We start from the raw sequence: 23,153 nt of genomic DNA on the forward strand, positions 1-23,153 counted from the left end.
CAGTTCCTAGCTGGGTCACTCGGTAAGGGCCAGGGCTTGGGAGAGCCAACGAAAGTGAGCAAAGGTGCTCATTCGTCACCTCTTACGTGCTCAGGGCAGTGGAAAGAGGAAGCTATATTTCCTTCCTCTGAGGAACTTATGGTCACTCTGGGAAGATGCCCATGATGCAGGAAATGTGCCTGGGGAAATTTAGATTCAAGGCATCTTACACCTGGGAGCCAGGAGTCTTAGGTTCCACAGATGGCACTACCATGAGTGACAACAGTTGAGATTTGTAGACCGCCTACCATATGCCAGACACATGGGCTAGCACATTCAATTCTCACATCAACAACCATATGAGGTAGACGCTATTACTATCCTCATTTTCCAGATGAATAAACAGGCTCAGAGAGGTGAAGTGACTTACATAAGATGACCCAAGTCCAAGGGGCACTGGAATTTTGTTCTGGACAGTCTGATGCAAGGACATGCAATTAAGTGTTATGCTCTACTGCCCTGGGTGACCTTGAGCAAGTCTCTGCTCCTTTCTGTGCCTCAGTTTCCTAATATGTAAATTGAAAATTCCTAATCTGTTGAGGCAGATTCTAAGAATCTTCGTTTGGTGAAGGGCGTATCAGATACCTTAGATATTACTTCAATTCAATCTTCCAAATACCCTGGACATGTCCACATAAAAACTTGTATATGAAAGTTCATAAATGCATAACTCATAATAGCCCAAATATGGAAACAATTCAAATATCTACCAATGAATGAATTAAAAAATGTGATAAATCCATACAATGGAATACCATTCAGCCATAAAAAAAGAATAAAGTACTGATACGTGCTACAACATGAATGAAACTTGAAAACATTATACTAAGTGAAAGAAGTCAGACACAAAGAGCCATATATTGTATACTCCCATTTATCTGAAATGTACAGAATAGCCAAATATTTACAGATAAGTAGATTTGTGGTTGGCTAGGATTAGGAGAGAGTTGTGGAGAAAATTGGGGAGCAACTGACCATGAGGGTAGGGTTTCTTTCGGGGGGATGCCAAAAATGTTCTTTAGCTGACTGTGGGGATGGTTACACAACTGTGTGAATATACTAAAAAGATCACCGAATTGTGCATTTTATTTTTTTAGATTTTTTTTTGAGAGAGAAAGCACCTGTGAGTGTGGGAGGGGCAGAGGGAGAGGGAGAGGGAGAGAGAGAGAATCCCAAGCAGGCTCCGCTTCCAGTGCAGAGCCCGACGCAGGGCTCAATCCCACAACCCTGAAACCTGTGCCAAAATCAACAGTTTGACGCTTAACTCACTGAGCCACCCAGGCGCCTGCGAATTGTGCATTTTAAATGGGTTAATTGTCCGGTATGTGAATTACCTCCCAATAAAGCCATAAAAACAAACGAAACACTGACCCTGGGAAGATAAGCATTATTATCTCCGTTGTTCAGATGACCAAGTAGCCTCCCAGATATGCGCAGTTCTTGCTGGCTAGCATCACTCTGAAGCCTTGTCTGTGTGGCTCCAGGTTTCTGCCCCATTCCTAGTGGTCTATGAGTCCATGTAGGGTTCATTTCCTAGAGCTGCCTAAGTGGTACCATAAAACTAAGGAGCTTAAAACAACAGAGCCTTAGTCTCTCACAGTTCTGGGGGCCGGAAGTCCAAAATCAAGGTGTTGGCTGAGTCGTGGTCCCTCCAGAGGCTCTAGGGGAGAGTCACTCCTTGCCTCTTGAAGTTTCTGGAAACTGTTAGCATTCCTTTACTTGTGACCTTGTGGCCGAATCACTAAAATCTCTGCCTCAATGGTCCCATCATCTTCTCTTCGTGTCTCAAATCTTCTGCCTAACTCTTAAAAGGATACCTGTCATTGGATTTAGGGCCCAGCTAAATCCACCATAATGCGGGATGATCTTATTTCCAGAGCCTTAACTGAATTCTACCAGCAAAGACACTTTTGCCAAATAAGGTCACATTCACTAGTTCTATATACATTTTGGGGGCCACCATTCAACCTCCTATCCATGAAAAGCAGATGCTTGCTTGAGAGAATCAGACACAGTTTCTTGGAAGAGGTGGCAGGAGAGATGGCCTTGAAGGCCAAAGGACCTGATAGAGCCTTCTGAGTGCCCCTGCCTGGGTCACAAGAAAGTGGGGTTGAAGTGGGAAGGACAGCAGAGGGTAGGACCATGAGAAAACACACACACACACACACACCTCACCAACACAACACCTTCCAGCTGCTTCTTTTCATTTGACTCATTAACAACGTTCACCACTTATAGAGGGTCTCCATATAGACCACAGATATTACAGAGAATGAACTTTCCAGTCCAACATGTGGCCCTGGCTGGGGCTGCCTGTTGAAAATGGGTTGGGTGGGAGCCCAATCATAACCCAACAGGAACCCAAACATAACAGACTTGCCTCAAAGGCCCAGCCAACCTTGACTGGAGGAAGCAGAACTGAAAGATGGGGCCACCTCCCTTTTCTTGTCGTGAGACCAAGCCTGGGGGTTGGGGGAGAAGAATTCCACCACTCCCAGCATATTGGCCTGAGAACCACACAGAAAAATCTACTGTTCTCTCTGGGGAGGTAAGAAAAGAACTCCCTTCCTTAAGTCTTGCCTGCGGCCTTCTTCCCCTTTTCAATCTGGGCTACTTATCGACAGCTTATATCGTAGCAATCCGCCTCTTTTTCCAGGCAGCGGGGTCACCTGGTGACAACAGCTCTGGACTGAGCCCAGTAATTTCACGACTGAGTTGGGTGACTTTGGTCAAGTTACCAAAACTGTTTTTTTCACAGGGTAACAAACAGGTCTGCCAGGGGCCTTCAAGTTCAACCTCCTTCACTCTGCAGAGGAAATGAGACCCTGAGAAGGCACATAACTCATACAAGGTCCTACAGCCTGTCTCCGGCCGAGCCTGCACCTCCCTCCCCAGAACAAGACACTCAGTCCAGTGCTCTTTCCTGCCAATTGAAATGTTCCCATTCAATGCACAGCCCTGATCATATCTAGGCCTAGGAATAGGGACCAGGTCCTATCACAGATGGGTGATGGCAGGGAGTGCAGAAGGGAGGAGCCGGGAGAAGTTTAACCCAGCCTCACTTTTTGACGGACTCAGCACCAAACTTTGGACAGCGACACCAAATGCCTTCAAACACCAGAGAAATACACCTGACGGAAGAGATAAAAAGCCAACTTGTGTGAGCTCTGGAGTCAAACGGCCTGCGTCTGAAACCACTCCTACCTACCAACCAACTCGCCACAACCTGGGCAAGTTCGTTGTATAAACCTCTCGGAGCCTCAGTTTCCTCATCTGTAAAATGGGAATAATAACTGGTCACCCATGAGGATCAGGTGAGCTAATTCTCATAAAGCCCTCAGAAAGGCAACTGGCCCTTAGTAGGCCCTTAGTGAATTGTGGCTTAGAAGGGTATTGGCGCATGCGTGGTGCGCAAAACGTGGGTGATCGCCATCGTTACCGTCGTCCTTATTATTATCAATTTGCTTCTAACCTCTGTGAGGTGGACAAAGGGACTCTTTCTCTTTCATTCCTGCCTAAGTCACCACATGGGGAAGCCAAGCTTTCTGTCCTTTGACTCAAGGAGACCCCACGGACCCCACAGGAACTAGAAAACCCCACAGCCAGCAGTGGGACCTGGGAGGTCTGCTCATGTCCCCCATCACTACCTCTGAGAAGGTGCCTGGGAGAAAAGTCATCCAAACTCTGTGTCATTGGCTAAGCCCAGACAGAAGACATCTATTCTTAGACACTCTCGACACATGCCTTAGCACCTCCCTTCCTGCTACCCCAGCATGAACCCTGCACCAGATGCACTTTCTCTTGAGTAGACAGGGGTTTGCAGTTCACAGTGGGCTTCTGCCTCCACCCCTACCCCTACATCTGAGCTCCAAAGAGCTCTAGGGAGAAGGCAGGATGGAGTATTAATGCCCATTTGATAGAGGAGGATACTCAAAACTTCGGCGACATGGCTTGTCCTTGGTCACCTGGGTGGAGGGTTTGAGTTTGAATCAAGGCTGGGAGGCATTAAGTGGGTGACTTAACCTCTCTGAGTATCAATTTTCCCATTGATCGGGATAATGACACTTCCCTTGTGGGACCAGTGAAAGGCCAAGAGGGGTCTCGGAGGCCTACAGGAGGCCCACGGGCAAAGGAATCCCATCGTGTTGGGACACTGCAGAGCTGGGACTCAGTCCCAAGAGTCTAGTCGCCCAAATCCATAGAGCCTCCCGTTCATGCCAAGATCTACGCACATCTTGACTTGGGACCTCCCAGTATTCCCACAACTATGTTCCCTATGCCTCTAGATGTTTAGGAAGTGCTTCAGAGGCCCCTAATTGGACTCTTTCCCCCAAAGTGCCACTCTAGAGGGGAATGGGGACAGAGATGGCTCAAATCACCCCACTGCAGAGGAGAGAGTCCCCTTCAGTCCCCGAGAGTCCCCAGGGCAGATCATACAGGCCAGGAGTCCTGCGAGGGCAGGAGCCCTGTCTACAGGCCCTAGCCCTGTCTAGCTCACTGATCCCCAGGCTCCAGCATGTTCCTGCACGCAGTGGGCTCTCTCCCTCCATAAAAGTGCTACGTCACTAGAATTCACAGGTGCCTGCTGAATGCCAGGCAGCAAATGCCATGATGTGCAGACCTCATCCCATTCAGTCTAGCACACACGTTTGCGATCCGTATTCCCATTTCTCGGGTAAAGAAACAGGCTAGTGATCTGGGATCTGAACCAACTGCTTGGCTCCCAAGTCACAGCCCCTTCGAGTCACTCTTGGTCCCCAGCCGCCCCGGGGAGGTGCCCTCGCCTGGTGAAAGAAGGCGTGGGTGGCATGATGGTTTCTCCTTTTGAGGAGCTGTCTGGGGCACAGCAGAGAAGTGGTCTGTGTCTTTTTGGTAAACGAGTCATATTTTTAGAAGGTCCTCTTTGAGCTCCCCCTACCCCCACCCACCCCACCCCCCGACCCGGGCCACCACCTTCCACATCCAACCTGAGAAAAAGTTCCTAACCTTTTTGCCACCAAAAGCCCCTTTGGGGGCTCTCTTCTGTCCCCACTTTGTACAACACCACAGGTTTTGAAAGACCGCACGCCCCAAAATGGTGTCTAAAATAAATGCATTTCTCTCTCCCCCCGCCGAGGGAAATCAAGTATTGCCAAACTGTTCTAACTCCTACTTAAGTAACTTCACATCCACTGTATACGGCTCTCCCATCCGCCAGCGTCACGGTCCTTCGCTGCTGGGAGACTGTTTTGTGTTTGGGGCTGTGCTGGATACTCTCTGTGTATTATCCTGTTTTAATTGTCTGGGAAAGCGGTATTATTATAGTCATTTGACAGGCAATGACAATGAGGCCAGACTCAGTTTATCAGATGCTTTCTTCGCAGAAAAGGGGGGTGTGTGTCCTTGGGGGTCTAAGGTGGCATCGAGAGGGAGAAAGGGGCACCTCTGCTAACCCCAAACTCTTCAGCGCTGCTCTGCCCTGTGATAAAAGAGCATAAGAAAAAATACGTCCCTGTACGTTGACTGTACTTCTCCTCCAGAGGAAGGAATGGAAAATCTTCTAACTGTGTCTAATGATGTGGCATTCCATTCCGGCTTCGCCTTTGACCTCCAGCCCCCTCCGAGCCCTAGTGGGTGTGGACACCACTCAGCCGAGGCATTTGGGGATTCTAGACTGCTCATGGCTTGTCAGCCTTTCCCCTCTGCATTCCCCCCCAAAGCCCCCCTGCCCCCGACCACCTTGCTGCCCGCCTTCAGGACAAACTGCTTCTGGAGGTCAGAGGGTGGCAGGAAGCCAGGAGCCTGGGGTTACTTATCTGCCACAACCAGCCCCTAGTCTGTATCTCTGTGGGGCTAACAGATCAAACAAGTTCCTCTTCTCTTGCACCTTGCAGACCTCCAGAGAAACTCTAAAAGACAGCCTGCACTTTTTCCCCCCTCCAAATCTGTAAAACATTGATTTACTAAGCATCTCCTACCAAAAAAAAAAAAAAAAAATCTGGGGGCTCTAAATAGGGTTTTTTTTAAAATTTTTTAAATGTTTATTTTTGAGACAGAGACAGAGCGCGAGCAGGGGAGGGGCAGAGAGAGAGGGAGACACAGAATCTGAAACAGGCTCCAGGCTCTGAGCTGTCAGCCCAGAGTCGGATGCGGGGCGAGAACCCACGGACCGTGAGATCATGACCTGAGCCGAAGTCAGACGCTCAACCAACTGAGCCACCCAGGCGCCCCCCTAAACAGGTTTAAAAACACAGTCCCTGCCAAGAAGCTTGCAATCGAGACTCCGATTCTATCTTAAGAGGGAGAGAAAACATGATAATGATGATACGGTGGTTAAGAGCGCATGCTCTGGGTTCAAATCGCAGTCCCCCCACTAACTGCGTGACCTCACGTAAGTAAGTCACTGAGCCTCTCCTGGTTGCGAAATCTACTGCCCTTGGTTGGCACGGCGTCTATGTCACTAGGCTGCTGTGTCTTGTCTCAAGTGACCTATCCAGAAAGTGCTCCAAAATAGAAACAGCAAGGCATCACTTGACAGTGTGCGACTGGCCAAAATTAGAAAGCCAGGAAACGCCAAAGGCTGCGGGTAGGAGCGGGCTGGTGCGGCCACCCTGGTGAACAACCCAGCACCACTTAGAAGACCTAAGGATGTGGCGATCCTACAACCTTCCAGTTCAAGGTCGGGCACAGACGTCCCAAGGAAATGCTCCCATGGCCCCACGGAGACACCCACCGGACGACGCACTGTACTGTTTGTGGTGACAGAGTGTGGAGGCCATCCGGGTGTCCGCTGCTGAGGGAAGGACAGTAAAAAGTAGCCACGGCACTCCCTGGGGGGTGATGCCCTGATTAGAAGCAACAGACCACGGGGCGCCGGGGTGGTTCAGTCCTGTGAGCAACCGACTTCGGCTCGGGTCATGATCTCGAGGTCCGTGAGTTCGAGCCCCGCGTCGGGCTCTGTGCCGACGGCTCGGAGCCCGGATCCTGCTTCGGATTCTGTGTCTCCCTCTCTCTCTGCCCCTCCCCTGCTCCCTCTCTGTCTCTCTGTCTCTCTGTCTCTCCCTCTCAAAAACAAATAGACATTTTTTTTTTTTAATTTAAAAATAAAGAAGCAATAGGCCGCACTCACACAGAGCAATGCAGGTGGAACTTAATAACGTAGTAGAGAGCAAAACAGTCAGAAAGAGAATGAGCTCTGAGAGCCCAAATCCAGAAGTGCAGAGTAACACCCGGGAGAAAAAGCAGCCTAGCCGACCCCTACAAGCACAAGGATACACCTCGAATGCCTTGGAAGGCAAATCTCAGAACAGGGGAGGTGCTTAAAGGGGACGGAGGGCCCACAACCTTCCCTCCCCAAGGGGGGGCGCCACAAAGAATACAGTTCAAAGCGACTCCGGATGGAAGTTTAGACCTTGGCCTCTGGAGAGTCGGACTTGACCATTTCAACCGGGAGGGCAGATACTATGGTGAGCTGCTCAGATCAGCCTCTTGAGGTCGAGGTGCCCACCTACCAGCTGCCGGAGGGCAAAGGGCTCACAGCTCTGGGAATAGCTCCAAGTCACATCCGCTTTCCAAGCGGAGCCCACATCCAATGACAGGTCCCTGCGGGGTGCAAAGGTCTGGTCCGTGCCTCAGTCTGCAGGAACGCCAAAGGCTATCCCGGCTTCAGCGTGCTGGACCTTCTGTCGAGATTTACAGCAGCCCCAACCTCCCTCTGCCCCATCCTGCCTCTGCCCTCTCCCTTCGGTGCCCACACCTCACATGTCCGCAGTAAACCCCCACATGTGCAAATCTCCATTTCGGAGTCCGCTTCCTTAGGAACCTCACCTGAACCCAGCTCGTTCTGTTCTTCGGCAAGTGGGGGCTGGAAATCACACGGAACCCCACAAAGGACCCCCCAGAGACTGCCTCTGAGAGCTCGGGTGAAAGGCACATATCTTCTCTGCCTCTCTCCCCAAGGACATTCACCTCATCGTGACTTGGAAAATTTGGGGGATTCAAGTGATACCTTGGCTGGTGCACGTGCCTGTAAATGGCACGGTTACTGGGGGCGAAGGGCCCAGGGGACCCGGGAGGAGAAGGCAGGAGACCCGGCTGCAGCTGGGGGACAAGGGGTGATCAGTGCTTGTCCAGAGCTCAAGTCCCCTTCCGGCTTGGCCGGCCTCTCCTGCCTCCAGGTGGCCTTCCCTCTGTACACCCCAACATTCCTAGCTGCTGCCGTTAATGACCTGGAAAGGAGTCCGACAGGTTTTTCCAAGGAAGACAACCCGAGCCAGGTCCTGGGAAGAGGAGGGGGGCAGGAATCAGCAAAGCCAAGCCCTCAGATCCAGACCTGACCCTCAGCTTGACCTAACACGGCACCTAAGCCAGTGCCACACTGAGATGAATCACAGGCCAGCCCTGCCTGCCAGGCTCTGACCCCCGAGATATGCGATTGGCAGGCCTGGCTGCGAATCAAAACTGCCTGGAAAGGACGCTGAACGCACAGCAACCCCGGGCCTGACTCCCAGAGGCTCTGTTGTTTGTTTTTTTTTTTCCCCAGGGCTTCTGTGTTTTTCAACCAACACCCGCTCCGGCCCTCTGACGCGCACACTTGCCGTGCAGGAATTAAGATAGGTTTTATTTTCAAGGCAGCCTGAATTTCCACTTGCCAAGAAAACCCTGGACCCTCAGCTTCTGTGACTTTTTTTGAACACTGGGAAACCTGCGATTCTCCCCCGGCAGGTGAACCTTCCAGAATCTCCATTTCTGCCACCTTTCCACTTCTCCCCAGCCGAGAACCCTGGAATCGGTATGAACCCTTCCTCGGTTCTTCCAGTTTTCCTTCCGAGAGCCCCCCGGCAGCCGTCTCCTTGAGGTAGCAGCCCCCAACCGCACAGCCCGGATTGTTGCAACAGCTACCAAGCCTTTGCACTAACCTAGTCTCCCAAACCTCGGGTGTTCATCAGCCAGCTTTACAATTTGTTTGGTCACCTCTGCAAAGCACCTGTTCTATAATTTACCTTTGTATTTTCCTTGAAATAGCCTTTTTAAAAAAAAAAAAAAACGAACGCATTTATTTTAAAAGAAAACTTTCCCTGGGGTGCCCAGGTGGCTCCGTCGGCGAAGCATCCCAGCTCTTGATTTCGGCTCAGGTCACTGATCTCACGGTTGGTGAGACAGAGCCCCAGGTCAGGTTCTGCGCTGACAACGTCTCGCTTGGGATTCCCTCTCTCCCTCCCTCTCTCTCTGCCCCTCGTCCGGTCGCCCGCGTGCGGCGGAATGCACACACGCACACTCTCTCTCCCTCTCTCTCTCTCAAAATAAATAACGTTTAAAAAAAATGAAAGAAAACTTTCCAGAATTGAAGTCAGGAAATCAAACACGTACCGGCACGTGAATGTTCGTCACGCACTATTCATGGTAGACAAAATGTAGGAACAACTCAAATGTCCGTCAACAGACGAATGGATAAAACCAACGTGGTCCATCCAGACACGGGCTATTATGTGGCCATAAAAAGGAATAAAACACTGACGCCTGCTATAACATGGATGAACGTGAAAGATAGGCTAAATGAAAGAAGCCAGTCACCCGAGGACAAATTTTGTATAATTCCACTCATGGGAGGCACCTGGAGTCGTCGAATTCGTAGAGACAGAACATACAAGGGCGGTTGCCAGAGGAACGGGGAGTCAGTTTGGGGTGATGAGAAGGTTCTGGAGATGGATGGTGGTGATGGTTGTGGAACAGTATGAATACATGTAACGCAGCTGAACTGTAAACTTAAAAGGGGTTACATTGGTAAATTTCATGTTACCATTAAAAAAAAAAAGGAAACTTTATCACTACCTCCCATGGTGGGGGGCACAGGGGGGAACTATCCTTGCCACTGAAAACAAAACAATGTTATCAAAATAAAGGCAACTGCTCTACTCTTCTGTTGTTCTGTTAACAAGAAACATCAGCAAGCATGAGTGTTGCCAAAGACAGCTACACACAAAAATGAAGAAGGCTTGAAAAAGAATCAGGAAAGCAACCATCTCCGCTCCACGAGAACCAGCGTCAGGTAATACCTCTTTAAGAACCGTCTTTGGACCACCCATCACATATGCCTCCAAGTCTGGAAACCTCCCTTCAGCCCACAACTTCCCCTCAGATCATTCTGTGCAATTCCTCCAGAAGCTATAATGGTTACTCCTGGCACAGGCATAGTCTTTGGTGGTTTTTCCAAAGACTGTGCATGTCAGTCAATCACCAAGACCGTGCTTTTTGTTTTTGTTGTTGTTGTGATTGGTGGTGTTTGTTTTTTAATGTTTATTTTTGAGAGAGAGGAAGAGAGAGAGCGCGCACACACAAAAGGGAAGGGGAAGGGAGAGAGAGGGAGACACAGAATCTGAAACAGGCTCCAGGCTCTGAGCTGTCAGCCCAGAACCCGAGGCAGGACTCGAACTCGGGAATGGTGAGATCATGACCTGAACCGAAATCGGACGCTTAACCAACTGAGCCACCCAGGCGCCCCCAACAGTGCTGTTTGTTTTATCTATCTTACGGATGAACCTCCGAGAGGAAAGTCATTTGTTCAAGGTGACTGATGGCAAATCTGAGAGTCAATTCCAGGAGCTTCCCCTTCCTCTTCAGGTCACTTCCCTGACTGCCCGGGATTGACCCCAGGCCTTGGTGTTGAGTTCTTTTGTTAATTTCCTGACTACTCTTCACATAGTACCAGGTGCTGAGGTCTCAAGAGGTAAAACCGGGTCCCTGCCATCAGACAGACTTTGTTGTATCACCAAGACTCTCTCTGAGTACCCAGGACCTGCCCTGGATTTGTAGAGGCTCCCACTGTAGTCCAGTGCCTGGGCTCTCCACAGTCTTGGGTTCAAATCTTGACTCTACTATGTGGCCTTTGACAAAACCTCCGGGGGAAGTCCCTATGGTTTTGTAACATGATGACAGTACAGTACAGGGTGTGGATCACTCAGTGCTTCTCAATGCCTGTATGACCTCTGGACCTCTGACATAGGAGTCACCCAGATAAACAGTTTAGGACAGGCCCAGCCAGTGGAGCCTTGTGGGGGTGGGACTTAACAGTAAACAGTAAACAGCCTCTCAGGTGATTTCCTTGTGCAGGAAGCCAGGGACCCCTTGGCTCAGTTCTCTCTGAGGATCTTTCCATTGTACATCCTGGGATCTTGGAGACAGGTCCTTGCCTGAGGCAGCCTGGGGTTTGGACGGTGATCCCTTGCTGGGCTCTCCCCCTCTCTCCCCACCGTTCCACCAAGCCTTAGAGCAAGAACCACCCATTTCCTTAAACTTGTGATCGGCCAGGAGTATTTCTTTTCTTGGCTGGTGTGGAGGGGGGACTTCACAGAGGGAAGGCGTCCTGCCAAAGTTAGGGACTCCAGGCGGCAAATGCCAGTGGGGTGCTGTGGGGGTGCCGTGGGGCTCTGTGGACCTCTGGGTTCCGACCCCCACCCTGTGTCACCTTGGATGGGGGGAGGGGGCGTGGGACTCAGAACACAGCTGTGGGCTTTGAGGGTCCCGGACGGAGCTAGACGTGACAGCTCCAATTCTGGCATTCTGGGGACCCCGGGGACACCCCCCTTTCTGGGGCTCCTTGGTTCCTCCGGTTGGGAGGCGTGGCTCAAGTCCCCAAGGTGAGAATGAGATGCCAACCTCGTTAAAGCAGTCCCGGAACGCTGCACCCCTCGCGCGAGATGATCAGAGCGAGGCCAGGAATTGTATCACATTTCCGGACCTAAGAGACTCCATTTTAAAGCCCCGTCCGTGTTCCTTTCTGGCTAAGGAACTCCTGACCGGGGCCACAAGTGGCAAGGGTTTCACAAGCAGTTGCTCGTGGAAATGTTAATAAAGACAACTGGCGTCCGGATCCTGTGGGGGCAGTAAGGTTAACACCTACAAAGCACAGTTTCATCCGATGGTACCAACAAAATCATAGGATTCTAATCAGAAACGGCTCAGCTGCTCAACACCAAATCAGCAGAGTTTCCCCTCTCCCTCCCTCCCTCTCTCTCTCTCTCTTCTGTTCTTTGCCTCAAGCACATCATAACCCTTCCTTCTTTCCCACAAAACCCCTGGGGCTTTCCCCACATGAGCAAGAACACTTCTCTGTGCTCCCCGAATTGCAATTCTGAGACCTTCAAATAAAGGCCTTTGTTCTTTCTCAGTTTGTGTCCTTTTCTCGGATGACAGAGGTGAGGATTTCTCCAGCGGGCTCCGCTAAAGGTCGGGCTCCCCACAGCCCTTCCCTGCGCAGGGCACTCCACAGGAGGGCCTGGAACCTGGACTCCTGGGTCAGTTCGCTGAGCCGATCCAGCTGAAAAAGTGAGGCTCAGGGAAGGGCAGCCCGGCCCCCGGGGCCCCCGTAGAGGGAAAGCCTTAGCGTCCCCCTCCGCGCTGCGCGCATCCCCACCCGCCTCTACGGACTCTAGGACGCACAGACAGTACATGTGGCGCGGGTTTGGTGCCCGTGCCGGGCTCAGCTCTGCGCCCCTCCTGCACCCCACCGCGCCCCCCGCTCCCCCCACGCCCCGCCGCGCTCCCTGCCCCCCCCCCCGCGCTCTGGGTACCGGCACCAAACTCAGCTCCCGTCTGCACTCCTGTCCCTGCCTTCCCGGCCACAGATGCTGGAAACAGGACTTTCCGGGCCCCACACTCTGCACGTTCCCTTCTCCCTCCTCCCAGCCTTGCTGTGTGGCCTCAGGAAAGTAGCTGCCACCCTCTGAGCCTCGATTGCCCGGCCGACTTTAGGGGTGCAAGGGGACCCTGGTCACCTACCGCTGCTCCCCGGACTCCCACGGGCTGCCAGCGGCCTCGCCCTCCTGCCAGCTCTGGAGCTGCGGCCAGACTGGGGCAGATCGGTTACCCAGCCACCCCACCTCACCCCCTGCAGCCGCCCTTTTCTCTTTCACTTTCTCTCTGCAAATCGGGATTTGGGCCAAGCTGGGGAGTAAGCAGGCACACACGCCTCCCCCCCCCCCCCCCCGCTGCACCCACCACGTGCTTTCTCTGAAGCGCCTGGGTTGTATCCCTCCACTCCTGGGCACTCCCAGAGCGTCTATCGCCTCCTGGAAATGGGCAGTCCCCTGCCTGAGGGGAGCGGCGCCCACTTGCGTGAAATCTGCAAGCCCGTCGCTCTTCCCCTCGCTTCCCCTCGCTTTTGCACGGCCTTCTCTCCAGCCCAGCCCAGCTGTGAAGGTGGCAAGCGACCCTCGCAGGACACAGGGACTCAGACACTTGCTCCCTGAGCCATTCACGCCTGGGAAGCCAAATGCCCTTGAGAGGAAAGAGGAAACTCCTCCTCCGGGAACTTAAAGGGCTGGAAACTGAACCTCAGCACCCCTGCCTCCCCTCACGGACCGGCCTTCCTCGCCACACCCCTCCTGGACCGGCCTTCCCCATTCCTCCTCCAGAGGTCTTGGACACCAGCTCCGCCCACCATGAGACCTTGGGGAGGTCACCTCCTTTCCCAGGCTTGGATTTCCTGTCTGGAATTGAGGGGGGTGAGTCAAGGTGACTTCTGACCTCTCCTTCCCTCGCAAAACACTCAACAAGCTCTATTCAACAGAGCTGGAAAACTTATCAGAGCGTGGGTTCAGAGAAAGCCACACATTTCAGCGGTGTCTGAGGGAGGGAGTCCCGCCCCTCTCAAACACGCAGCAGCGACACCAATACTGTTGGGCTCCTACGATGACATTTAGTTCCTACAGTGTACCAGGCAGTGTGCTAGATAGACCCTGCTACCCTCCACTGTTATACCCCCCGGCCGTCATAGAGTTTTCCCCTTCTCCTATTTAAAATTTTTTTTAAATTTTTATTTATTTTTGAGAGACAGAGAGCACGAGTGGGGAAGGAGCAGCGAGACAGGGAGACACGGAATCCGAAGCAGGCTCCAGGCTCGGAGCCGTCAGCCCAGAGCCCGACGCGGGGCTCGAACTCACGAACCGCGAGATCATGACCCGAGCCGCAGTCGCCGCTTAACCAGAGCCATCAGGCACCCCTCCCCTTCTATTTTAACAGCCCAGGGAAACAGTCCCGGAGAAGGTTGGTGACATGTTCTGAGTCACATCGCACCCAGCCAGCGATGCAGCTGGGATTCACACACGCCGTGCTGACTTCAGAGCTGGTGCTAGATATCTCTGCTTTGGGGTCTCCCTCCCGCTCTTGCTCATCCCCCACGTCTTCCCCCAAACACAGTCTGGAAACTGGGGAGAGGGTAACATCTGCCCAGGCGCCTGGCTATTGCCAGCCCCCTGGCTTCGGTTTCCTGGCTTCCCCGAGGGATGGGGTGCGGTCTGGCAGGCATCCTGTCCTTCAAGAGCACCCCTCAGCGTTTACCAGGTAGAGCGAGGACCTTGTGGTTGGCTGAGCCAGGCCTTCGATGCTGAGAGCTAACAACACGCCTCCCGAATACTGGCCCTTGAGAACCACTTCAGCCTGATAAAGCACTCTCACGTGCCAGGCACCTGGGCCGATCTGAATGTCCCTCAAGTGGGAGGAAATAGCCAACTGCCTCGCTTTTTCCAACAGCCCCGACGAGACCAGGGCCCCTCTTTCCGCCCCCATCCCCCAGTTCCGAGATGGCCTCACCCTAAATCGAGAAGCATTCACCGCCCCAACTTCCTCCACCAGCCTTTTTACCTTGGGGCTCTGGCAGGTAGGACCCCGCAGGGTGTGGAGCGAGGCAACGCATGGTCTGGGCAACGCAGTGAGGCAGGCTCTCTCCCGGAGTCTGGCAGCCCCGCCGGGTGCCCTCAGCCTGCCCAGGGATGCCTCTGAATGCCCAGGTCAGGGGCAGATGGCTTCATCTCGAGTTTATCACCCCCCCCCCCCACCAGTCCCAGACCGCCAAACCTAAGCCAGCATGCAAAGGAAGCCAGCAAGGGACCCACAGAAAACTCTCCCCCTATGAAACGGCATCCAGCTGTCAGATTTCTCAGGCTGAAAACTCTCTAATTTACCCACACTCCCTTAAGCCCTCCCCTAGCCTCTGATGTTAATTTCGGTTCCTTGTTGTGGACCAAATGGGGTAATGGGGTGAGTGTAGGAGGTTGAGAGTTGTCTCTTGCAGGGGTGGGGGGGTGGGAACCTTTGACCCAATGACGGTCTGAAATTATGGTGACCATGGTGGAGCACTGGTGACAGTTCTGCCATCCTCTGCAAGATGAGGCGGGGATCTGAGCCCCACAAATGCCTCGAGACAAGCTGAGCGGGGCGGGGTGGGGGGGGTTAGGGTTAGGGTCCGGCAGACTTCCCAGATTCCACTTTCCTCTACCACCCCGCCCCCACACCAAATCGCCCTGAATTTCCTGGGAGATGGTGAGTGGTCCACTCATTATTTTTATTCCAAGACATTGGACTGGAAGATGAATTACACATAAAAGGATGCTACCCCAAATGTGCTCTGTTTACAAGCCAGACGGTTTGGGGTGACACATAGATGTGGTTATAAACAGCACTGACTCCCCCCCCCCCGCACCCCCTCTCCGCACACACCCCCTCCCACCGAGAAAGTTAGTGTCCTTGCAAGCTTCTCCCCATGCCCCTGATGGCATCCAGGAGAAGGTCTCCATCTGGGGCTATTAGGTCCTTAACACCTCTTCAAATGCATGAAATCCTTGATTCACAGAGCGCAGCCCCCAGCCTCAAGCCTTCAGGAAGAGATAGCATCTGGCCAGACTTGTGTAAACACTGCTGTGCCTTCCTGTCCCGTAGTTACCTTCTAAGGGTGGCCTTTCCTTTCCTTTATGGTGGACGTAAGCCTTCCTTGGAAAACGCGGTTGGATTAAAAAGAAAAGGCGTGTGCTTTGAAAAAACACCTGCCAAGCAAAGAGCAGCATGGAGGGTGTGCAGGAATCACCAGGGTGGTGCTGAAGCGAAGGAAGTTTGGGCAGCCATGAAAAGCATCCCCTGTGTTTTTACCGAAAGAGCACTGCTTTGGGAGTCCCAGGAGCGGGCGTCAAGCCCCTGCTGTTATTAGCAGGGGTGTGACCTTGGACCCCTGATTTCCCTTGTGTGGGCCTCCGTTGCCCCCATAGGACATCAAGATAATAATTTCTTTGTTGGGTGATTATTTTCAAACAGTCACTGCTTTCAGAAGTCCCTGGGAGGAAGTAGGCAGACAAGTGGGAAGTGCTAATAGTCAATTTGAAACAGGGTCTTGCCTTGTTAGGCTAATAAAACAGACGTGACAGATATTAGAAATCTCCAGCAGTCTCATCTTCCCATGACCTGATGCCAAGGGAGAGGTACCCCTGGGCATTCGGTCGTCTCGAGGCCACTTATGGGAGTCCTGTCCTGCCCTCAGAAGCAGCCAGTTCTGACAGCCGTGGCCAAGGCAGTTCTGAATCGGTTTCGTGCCCGGGCCAAGCTCGCAAGGAGAGTCCCGTCAGGCTGCAGGTGCGCCTGCGTGGATGCCTTCATCTGTCACCTGGTCTGATCTCAATTCTGCTACCTGGTCTTTCCATGTCCTCCCTGCCGCCCTCCAGGCCCACTCTCGAGACCCGAATCTGGCCATGCCTGTGTCGACACAGGTCTCTGAGCCAGGAGGTGGTATATACCAGCCTGCACGATTGGCTGATGCCACAGGCTGTAGATGAGCACAAGGAGGGCCTCGGCCATCGACACCAGGGAGGAGCCATTATAGTGCCCGCCCAGCCAGGAGCTCTTGGGCCCTGGATGTGGGCAGGGGCAGTGGAAACAACGAGAAGAGCCGCGGGCAGGTTGCCATCGTACCGCTGAGGGTACCGCTGCTCTAGCAAGGTCCCAGCCAGGACTGAGCTCTTGCCTTCCTTTGAGCCATCCTTCAAGGCCTGAGTTTCTGCCCTCATCACCCATCCAGCTAACAAAGATCTTATACTTTATTCTCTTTTTAGCAACCTTGTGGCCACGTTTTTGGCAAAGCATCTTCCTATTTCATAACTATAGATTTGGTTGCCTCCAATAAGGTCGGAGTGTTTTATTTTCCAACTTCAAAGTCACACAACCCCGGGGCGCCTGGGTGGTTCCGTCCGTTGAGCATCCGACTTCGGCTCAGGTCACGATCTCACGGTTCATGGGTTCGAGCCCCACGTCAGGCTCTGTGCTGACAGCTCAGAGCCTGGAGCCTGCTTTGGATTCTGTGTCTCCCTCTCTCTCTGCCCCTCCCCTGCTCTCTCTCTCTCTCTCTGTGTCAAAAATAAATAAACATTAAAAAAAATTTTTTTTTTAAAAAGTCACACCATCCCAAGATTGTTTGAATGAAGGAATGGAGTTTGAATTTGAACGATCCAGGCAGGTTCAAGTTCCAAACAGTGACGGGCCCCCTCTCCTAGGTTGTAAGTGCCTTTTATGCTTTTTTGGTGACCACCGTAATCTCTAGCAGGTGCAAAAACAGTGATTAAGGAAGAAGAAAGGAAGGATGGAAGGAAGCAGGGAAAAGAGGTCAATAGAAACGCAGGTGAATAAATATGACTAAACTGATAGGTATCCAAATTGGACGGGTAGGAAAGTGCATGAGAACGCAGGCCCGTTCGTGGGTAAATATACAAGTAGTTGATAGGCAGGCAGGTCAGTAAGTTAATACATGAAAATATAAAAGAACAGATAAATTGACAAGTGCATAGAAGTGGGTTCTAGATCTCAGTTGGTGGATTGGGAAGCCGATATTGGTAGGTGGTTCTGTGGACCAGGTAAGTTGGAGGACAGGCGGGTAGGTGGGTGGGCAGGTGGCCGGAGAGATGAATAGAGACTAGGTAAGGACGCAGGTAAGCTGCTTAAGGTAACAGAACAGAAACCGTCCCCGGTTGGGTCAGGCGCTAGGCTTAGAGCCAAGCAGGGTATGGAACGGACCAAAGGTCAGCCTGGGAAAACCCATGGGGAAGTGTCAGCTTCCCGACTCCCAGGGATAAAGGTGAAGCGCGTCTACGTGGCTGTGGAGCCGCCCCCCCCCCCCCCCACGAAAGGAGAGCAGCGGTTCTTGCCAACACGTCTCCTCCCAGGGGGCCCAGGAAGCCCCCCCAGATCAGAGCAGAAGCGGGTCTGGAAAGGAAAGAAAAGAGGAGGGCGGGAGGGCACGGCGCCCCTCCTCTCTGAGGTCTGGGTGCTGGTGGCTGTCGCATGCTGAGGGCCAAATGGGGAAGGAAGCTGGAGAGAAATCTGGCAGCCTGAGGCATGTCCCTCCCTTTCCAATAAATCACACAATATCCTAGAGGGAGACTTGGTTCCTCGGTTCCTAGAACAGAGTCCTGGTGCGCAAAAATAGCGCCTTGTGAAAACAGAGAACTCCAAGCAAAAGAACGCCAAAGGAAATAATCAAAGATAAAACCGGGGGCTGGGACTTTCCTCCAGCCTCGAGACGCTTGCCCAAAGGCACTGCTGTGCCCACACTCCATTCACAAACCCCGGGGTGGCTGTCACCCTGATGCACCCCTCGGGGCTGTCGCTCCCCAAACACCACTGAGGCTGGTGAGTCGGAGTCTGCTCTCTTCTTGCGGGAAATGCATGTGCCCCAGGTTCGCCGAGGTCCCTGAACCCTTAGGGCACCACCCTGGGTACTGTTATCGCCTCCGTTTTACAAGTGCTGGAAACTGAGGCCCAGCGGGGTTCCAGAAAGTGCTCACAGCCCTACCCCCTTGGAATTACAGAGCCATGACCAGGGTGAGGGAGGAGACCATGCGATTAGCCATGTGCCAGCCCAACGGTGGGGGCACAGTGATGCATTTCTCAGATATACACAGCCCCCAAGCACTCAGCGTGGGGTAGGTGTCCAGATGTTCTGTGCCCCCCCCCCCCCAGTGAGACTAAACACAACTGTTTTCTCTGCACCTCAAACCCCTGGGTTATTCTTCCCTGTGCCAACCTCCCCGCTGCCTCCCCACTAGACTTAGCTCTCTAATGCCAAGCACTGCCTTGGATAGTCTCCAGCTACTGTCTCATTTAACCCTCACTACAGTCCTGGGCGCTTTATATGCTCACTCCCATTTTCAAGATGAAGAAACCGAGGGTCAGAGTAATCCAGTCATGGTCACGTGCTTTGTAAGGGACAGAGCGTGGCGACACACCCGGAGCTGCCCAGTGTCCGGCCTGGTCTTTCTCCATCACTGCCGTCCTCACTCTCCCTTCTCTGTCCTTGGATTGCCTTCCACGTGTCGTCACCCACTGTCACCAGAGAGTGACACCAGTGAGCGTTTGCTTGGATTCCCCGGGGAAGCTGCTTTGTTCTGTCGGGACAAGGACCTTGGCACCCAGGCCTCCCCCGAGGTTGCCTGGGGTTGGATGCACCTGTGCAGCTTCGTGTCGCACAGAGTCAACCCCCCACGGTCGCGTCCCCAGAGGTAGGCTTTCTGCACGATTGCAATCGCTGAAGATGTCTTTTGAATCATGCGCCTGATTTCCATCTGCAGTGGGCCAACCTGTCTGGGGTCGATTTACGGTACCCCTTGGGTTGTTTTGAAGAGGCAACCAAGCAGAAAGTACAGGGGTAGGTCTGGACTTGTGAGATCCAACAGTCCCCTCCCCGGGCCATGACCTGAGCAAATCTCTTAACCTCTCTGTGCCTCAGTTAACCCATCTGTGAAGTGAGAATAACGATACTATGTGAACCATCCGCCCTTCGGCCGCCCATCTACCTGCTCCCTCTTCCACTCACCCATCCAACCATCCCTCCACGCATCCATTCACCCACCCAACAGTCAACAAATATACATTGCACACCTGCCCAGTGCCAGACATTTGGGACGCGGTGGGATCAAAATACAGATCCCTGCCCACACGGAGCTAATCTTCCAGCGGGAAGGTCAGACAAGAAACAACAAACGTAATACAAAAGTAAAATATAGGGAGGGTGAAAATGCCAGTCTACGGAGGGGGCTGAGAGTGTGGATGGGGACCTGAGATTCTAAATGGGATGCTCAGGGGAGGCCTCATTGAGAAGGTGAAATCTGGGTAAAGAGCAGAGGAGGCGGGCCAAGAGGCTTTCTGGAGAAGAGGGTTCCAGGTAGTGGGGCCAGCACGTGCCAAGGTCCTGTGGTCGAGAGCACGCCAGTCTCGTCCCAGGGACACCGAGGGTGCCAGCATGGCTGGAGGACAGAGCACAGGTACGGGGTGAGAGCAGAGCAGTGACGAGAACCAGACGGTGACGGGCTTTGTGGGCCACGGTCCAGATTTAGATTTTCCTCTGAATGACGGGGAGCTAGTGCAGGCTTTAGAGCAGTGGAGGGTGAAGATCGTTAAGGGTTGTGGAGAGAGTTGACAAAACCTTCACACGATGGTTTCCTTTTCTGAACCCCCCACTGAAACCAAAGTCAGGGCCTTTCTTTACAAAGCACATGTTTTTCTTTCCTCTTCTCCTTCTTTCCCCTGGAAGGCCGGCTCCCTCCCGGCTTGCACCACACCCGTGCATCTGCCCGCAGTCCTGGGCGCCCCTGGGAGCCCTGGAGGGGAGCTGTCCTGGAGGACACAAGGAAAGAGCAGCGGAAGGAGGCGCCTCCTCTGTCTCCCAGCCCCCTAAAGAACACGTCACCCCGAACCTAGTTCCCTTTCTAGAGTCACATGGGATCAGAAATAAAAATATTACATCCCCGGGGAGGAAACAGAGTTAAATAACAGGAACCAGCAGACAGAGGAGGGAGGGGCAGTCCCCACCTAAAGCAGCACGCAGTTTACAGGTAGAGGGGATGGCCTTGACCCCCCCCCCCGCCCCGCCCCGCCCGCCCCCGCCCCCCGGGGTGGCTACTGCACCCCCATCCAGACCATGCAGGCAGCTTGCAAATCCCCCTGAAGAAATCAGGGAGATCGTTGGGGGGGTGTGTGGGGGGGGAGACAGGGAGAATAAGAGACGTATTCAAAAAACCAACAGAAACCATCTGGCGAGAACGTAACCACCAGGAAAACCAACCCCATGTAAACTTGGGTCTCGGCCAAAGGGCTGGAGAAAGAAACACACACCGCCCTGGTGGCTGGACCATCATTGAAACTGAAATTTAAAATTTAAAAATTGCCCCTCAAAGCCAGAAGGGGGACAGAGCTGGTCTGCTTTCCGTCCAGCCTCCCGCACTTGCCACCTGAGGACCCGGGTTGGTGTCCCCCCTGGGGGTGGGGGTCTGTTCTCTGCGGCAGGCGATCGCTACCAGTGGTGTGCCTGGCACGCTGGTAAGTACTTGATTGCTGTGGATCATTGTTATCCTCTCCCATTTTCAAGTTCCCCCGAAGCCACAGAGGGACCAAGCGTGACCAGAATTTGTCACTCCAAGTCAGAAAATCGGAAAAGCATGTATTTGGGTAAAGCAGGAGAGAATACACACGTGCCTGGAGGAGGAACTTTGTTTGCTGCAAAGCCAGAACCTCTTTGCAAACAGGAGAGGAAGGCATAAAATGTTCCAGGAGCCAGAGGTGGGGGTGGAAACGGCGACGTGGTGGAGGCTTGTCTTTCTGATTTGAGATGGAGTCAAGTGTCGTCAATACTCTGAAAGTAAGACACTCTTCCTCTCTTCTCTCTGATCTGGTTCCTTTTTTTTTTTTTTTTTAATTTTTTTAAATCTTGATTGATTTTTGAGAGAGAGAGTGAGCTAGTGAGTGGGGGAGGGGCAGAGAGAGAGAGGGAGACACAGAATCTGAAGCAGTCTCCAGGCTCCGAGCTGTCAGCACAGAGCCCGACGTGGGGCTCGAACTCACGAGCCGTGAGATCGTGACCTGAGCCGAAGTCAGACGCTCAACCGGCTGAGCCACCCAAGCGCCCTGATCTGGTTCCTCTTGGGTCTCTGTCTCCCTCTTTCTCTCTCTCTCTTCCCCCCACCTTGTCCCTCTTTGTCCCCCTCCTTCCTTCTGTCCCTTCCTTCCTCCTCTCTGTCTCTCTGTCTTTCTATTCTGTCTCTCCTTTCCTTTCTCTTTCCCTCTGTCTTTTGAGTTGTGTCTCTTGCTGACAGAGATGCACACACACACGGCATCCTCTGCTCCCCGGCGTCGTGGCCCCTCCTCTCTCTGGCGCCTCATTTCTCCATGTTGGAACCGCACTGAGCGCCCGTATCCGCCTTCTCCACTGGACCGTGAGCCCCTTGCAGGCGGGAGCCGATCCGTGCCCCCAGCCCCAGTGCCCAGCGCAGTGCCTGACCCCTCAGGGTCGCTCGGAGAGAAAATCGAGCAGGCATTTGATTGCACGCCTCCAGGATGGGCTTCTCTTAAGCAGGGAGGCAAGCACACCAGATGTGCCCCCCACACCAGCATCCCAGACGGAGCTCCCCGGGCACTGGCCGCCTCCCGCCAGCTCACCCAGAGGCCCCGGCTCCTGTGCGGGTCAGCCTTCCCATCCGGGGACAGGGATGCTCACACTGACTTCCTCCCAGAGAGGAGGGAAGATCCTTGCTCCACCTAGAGCCGAGCGGAGAGGATGCCGACTTACCGGCACGGTCCTTGTCATCGGGGTCCCTCTCGGCCAGCGGGGCCTGCCACGTACCCCATGCCCACCTCAAGAGGGCCAAGCCTGGGTCTCCTTTCTCCAGCAGGGTCAAGGAGATCTTCCTGGCCAGGGCCTCGCCGTCAGGCTCGCGGAGCAGAGCGCAGTGGTACTCCCTGGAGAGGAGCTCCCTCTCCAACATGCTGTCCAGGAGGGCCCGGGCCTGGCTCGGCAGATGGCCGGCCAGCAGCATCCGGACCCGAGGCAGGATGGTCTGGAAGTGGTTCATGGCAGTGCTCGGAGGCAGGCCAGCTGCCTGGGCCAAAGCCTGGGATCTCTGCTCACCCGGCCCGCGGCATCCAAAACATGAAGTGAAAACCAGGAGGAGGGAACCTCCGCAGTCAGTTGCCGTCTATCCCCGCTTAGGAAGGTTTCCTCATTTGCGTTGTAGGCTGGGGTGCCTTGTGTCTGGCTGGAAATGGTTCCGACCCCACAGATATTGCTGGTACCGCCCACATGCCTGCGGCAGAGAAGCCCGCAGCCTCGGGTTCCGCCGGATCCAGCCTGGGATTTACGAAACGGAAGGGGTCTTGTACAGGGCTAGTCCTTCTGAGATGCTTTATCCTAACAAGAAGGCTGCTGGGGCAGACGGCTCAAGACAATTGGCTTTGGAGCCGACCTGCCGGGGCTCACACCCCACACCTGTTTGCTGATCGTGTGAACTCGACCGTGGCGTTGCTGTTCCGGCCTCCATTCCTCCACCGGA

At 53.5% G+C, this 23,153-nt stretch overlaps 1 protein-coding gene across 4 annotated transcripts in view; it reads right to left on the reverse strand.

Annotated features, from left to right (window-relative positions):
• The window catches only part of CIITA (class II major histocompatibility complex transactivator), a 37,813-nt gene extending 22,970 nt beyond the window's left edge, over positions 1-14,843 (reverse strand). The window contains exon 1 of one of the 4 annotated variants that reach the window (XM_043560536.1): positions 14,659-14,842. In XM_043560536.1, coding sequence (XP_043416471.1) covers positions 14,659-14,710 — 52 coding nt within the window. In that variant the 5' untranslated portion in view covers positions 14,711-14,842. Of the gene's footprint in view, positions 1-12,795; positions 12,904-14,658 lie in introns of those variants that run through there. The other 3 variants (XM_043560535.1, XM_043560537.1, XM_043560539.1) reach the window with 3 other exon arrangements.
• Between the last annotated feature and the right edge of the window lie 8,310 nt (positions 14,844-23,153).

Source organism: Prionailurus bengalensis, chromosome E3, assembly GCF_016509475.1.
Source record: "Prionailurus bengalensis isolate Pbe53 chromosome E3, Fcat_Pben_1.1_paternal_pri, whole genome shotgun sequence".
Lineage (NCBI taxonomy): Eukaryota > Metazoa > Chordata > Mammalia > Carnivora > Felidae > Prionailurus > Prionailurus bengalensis.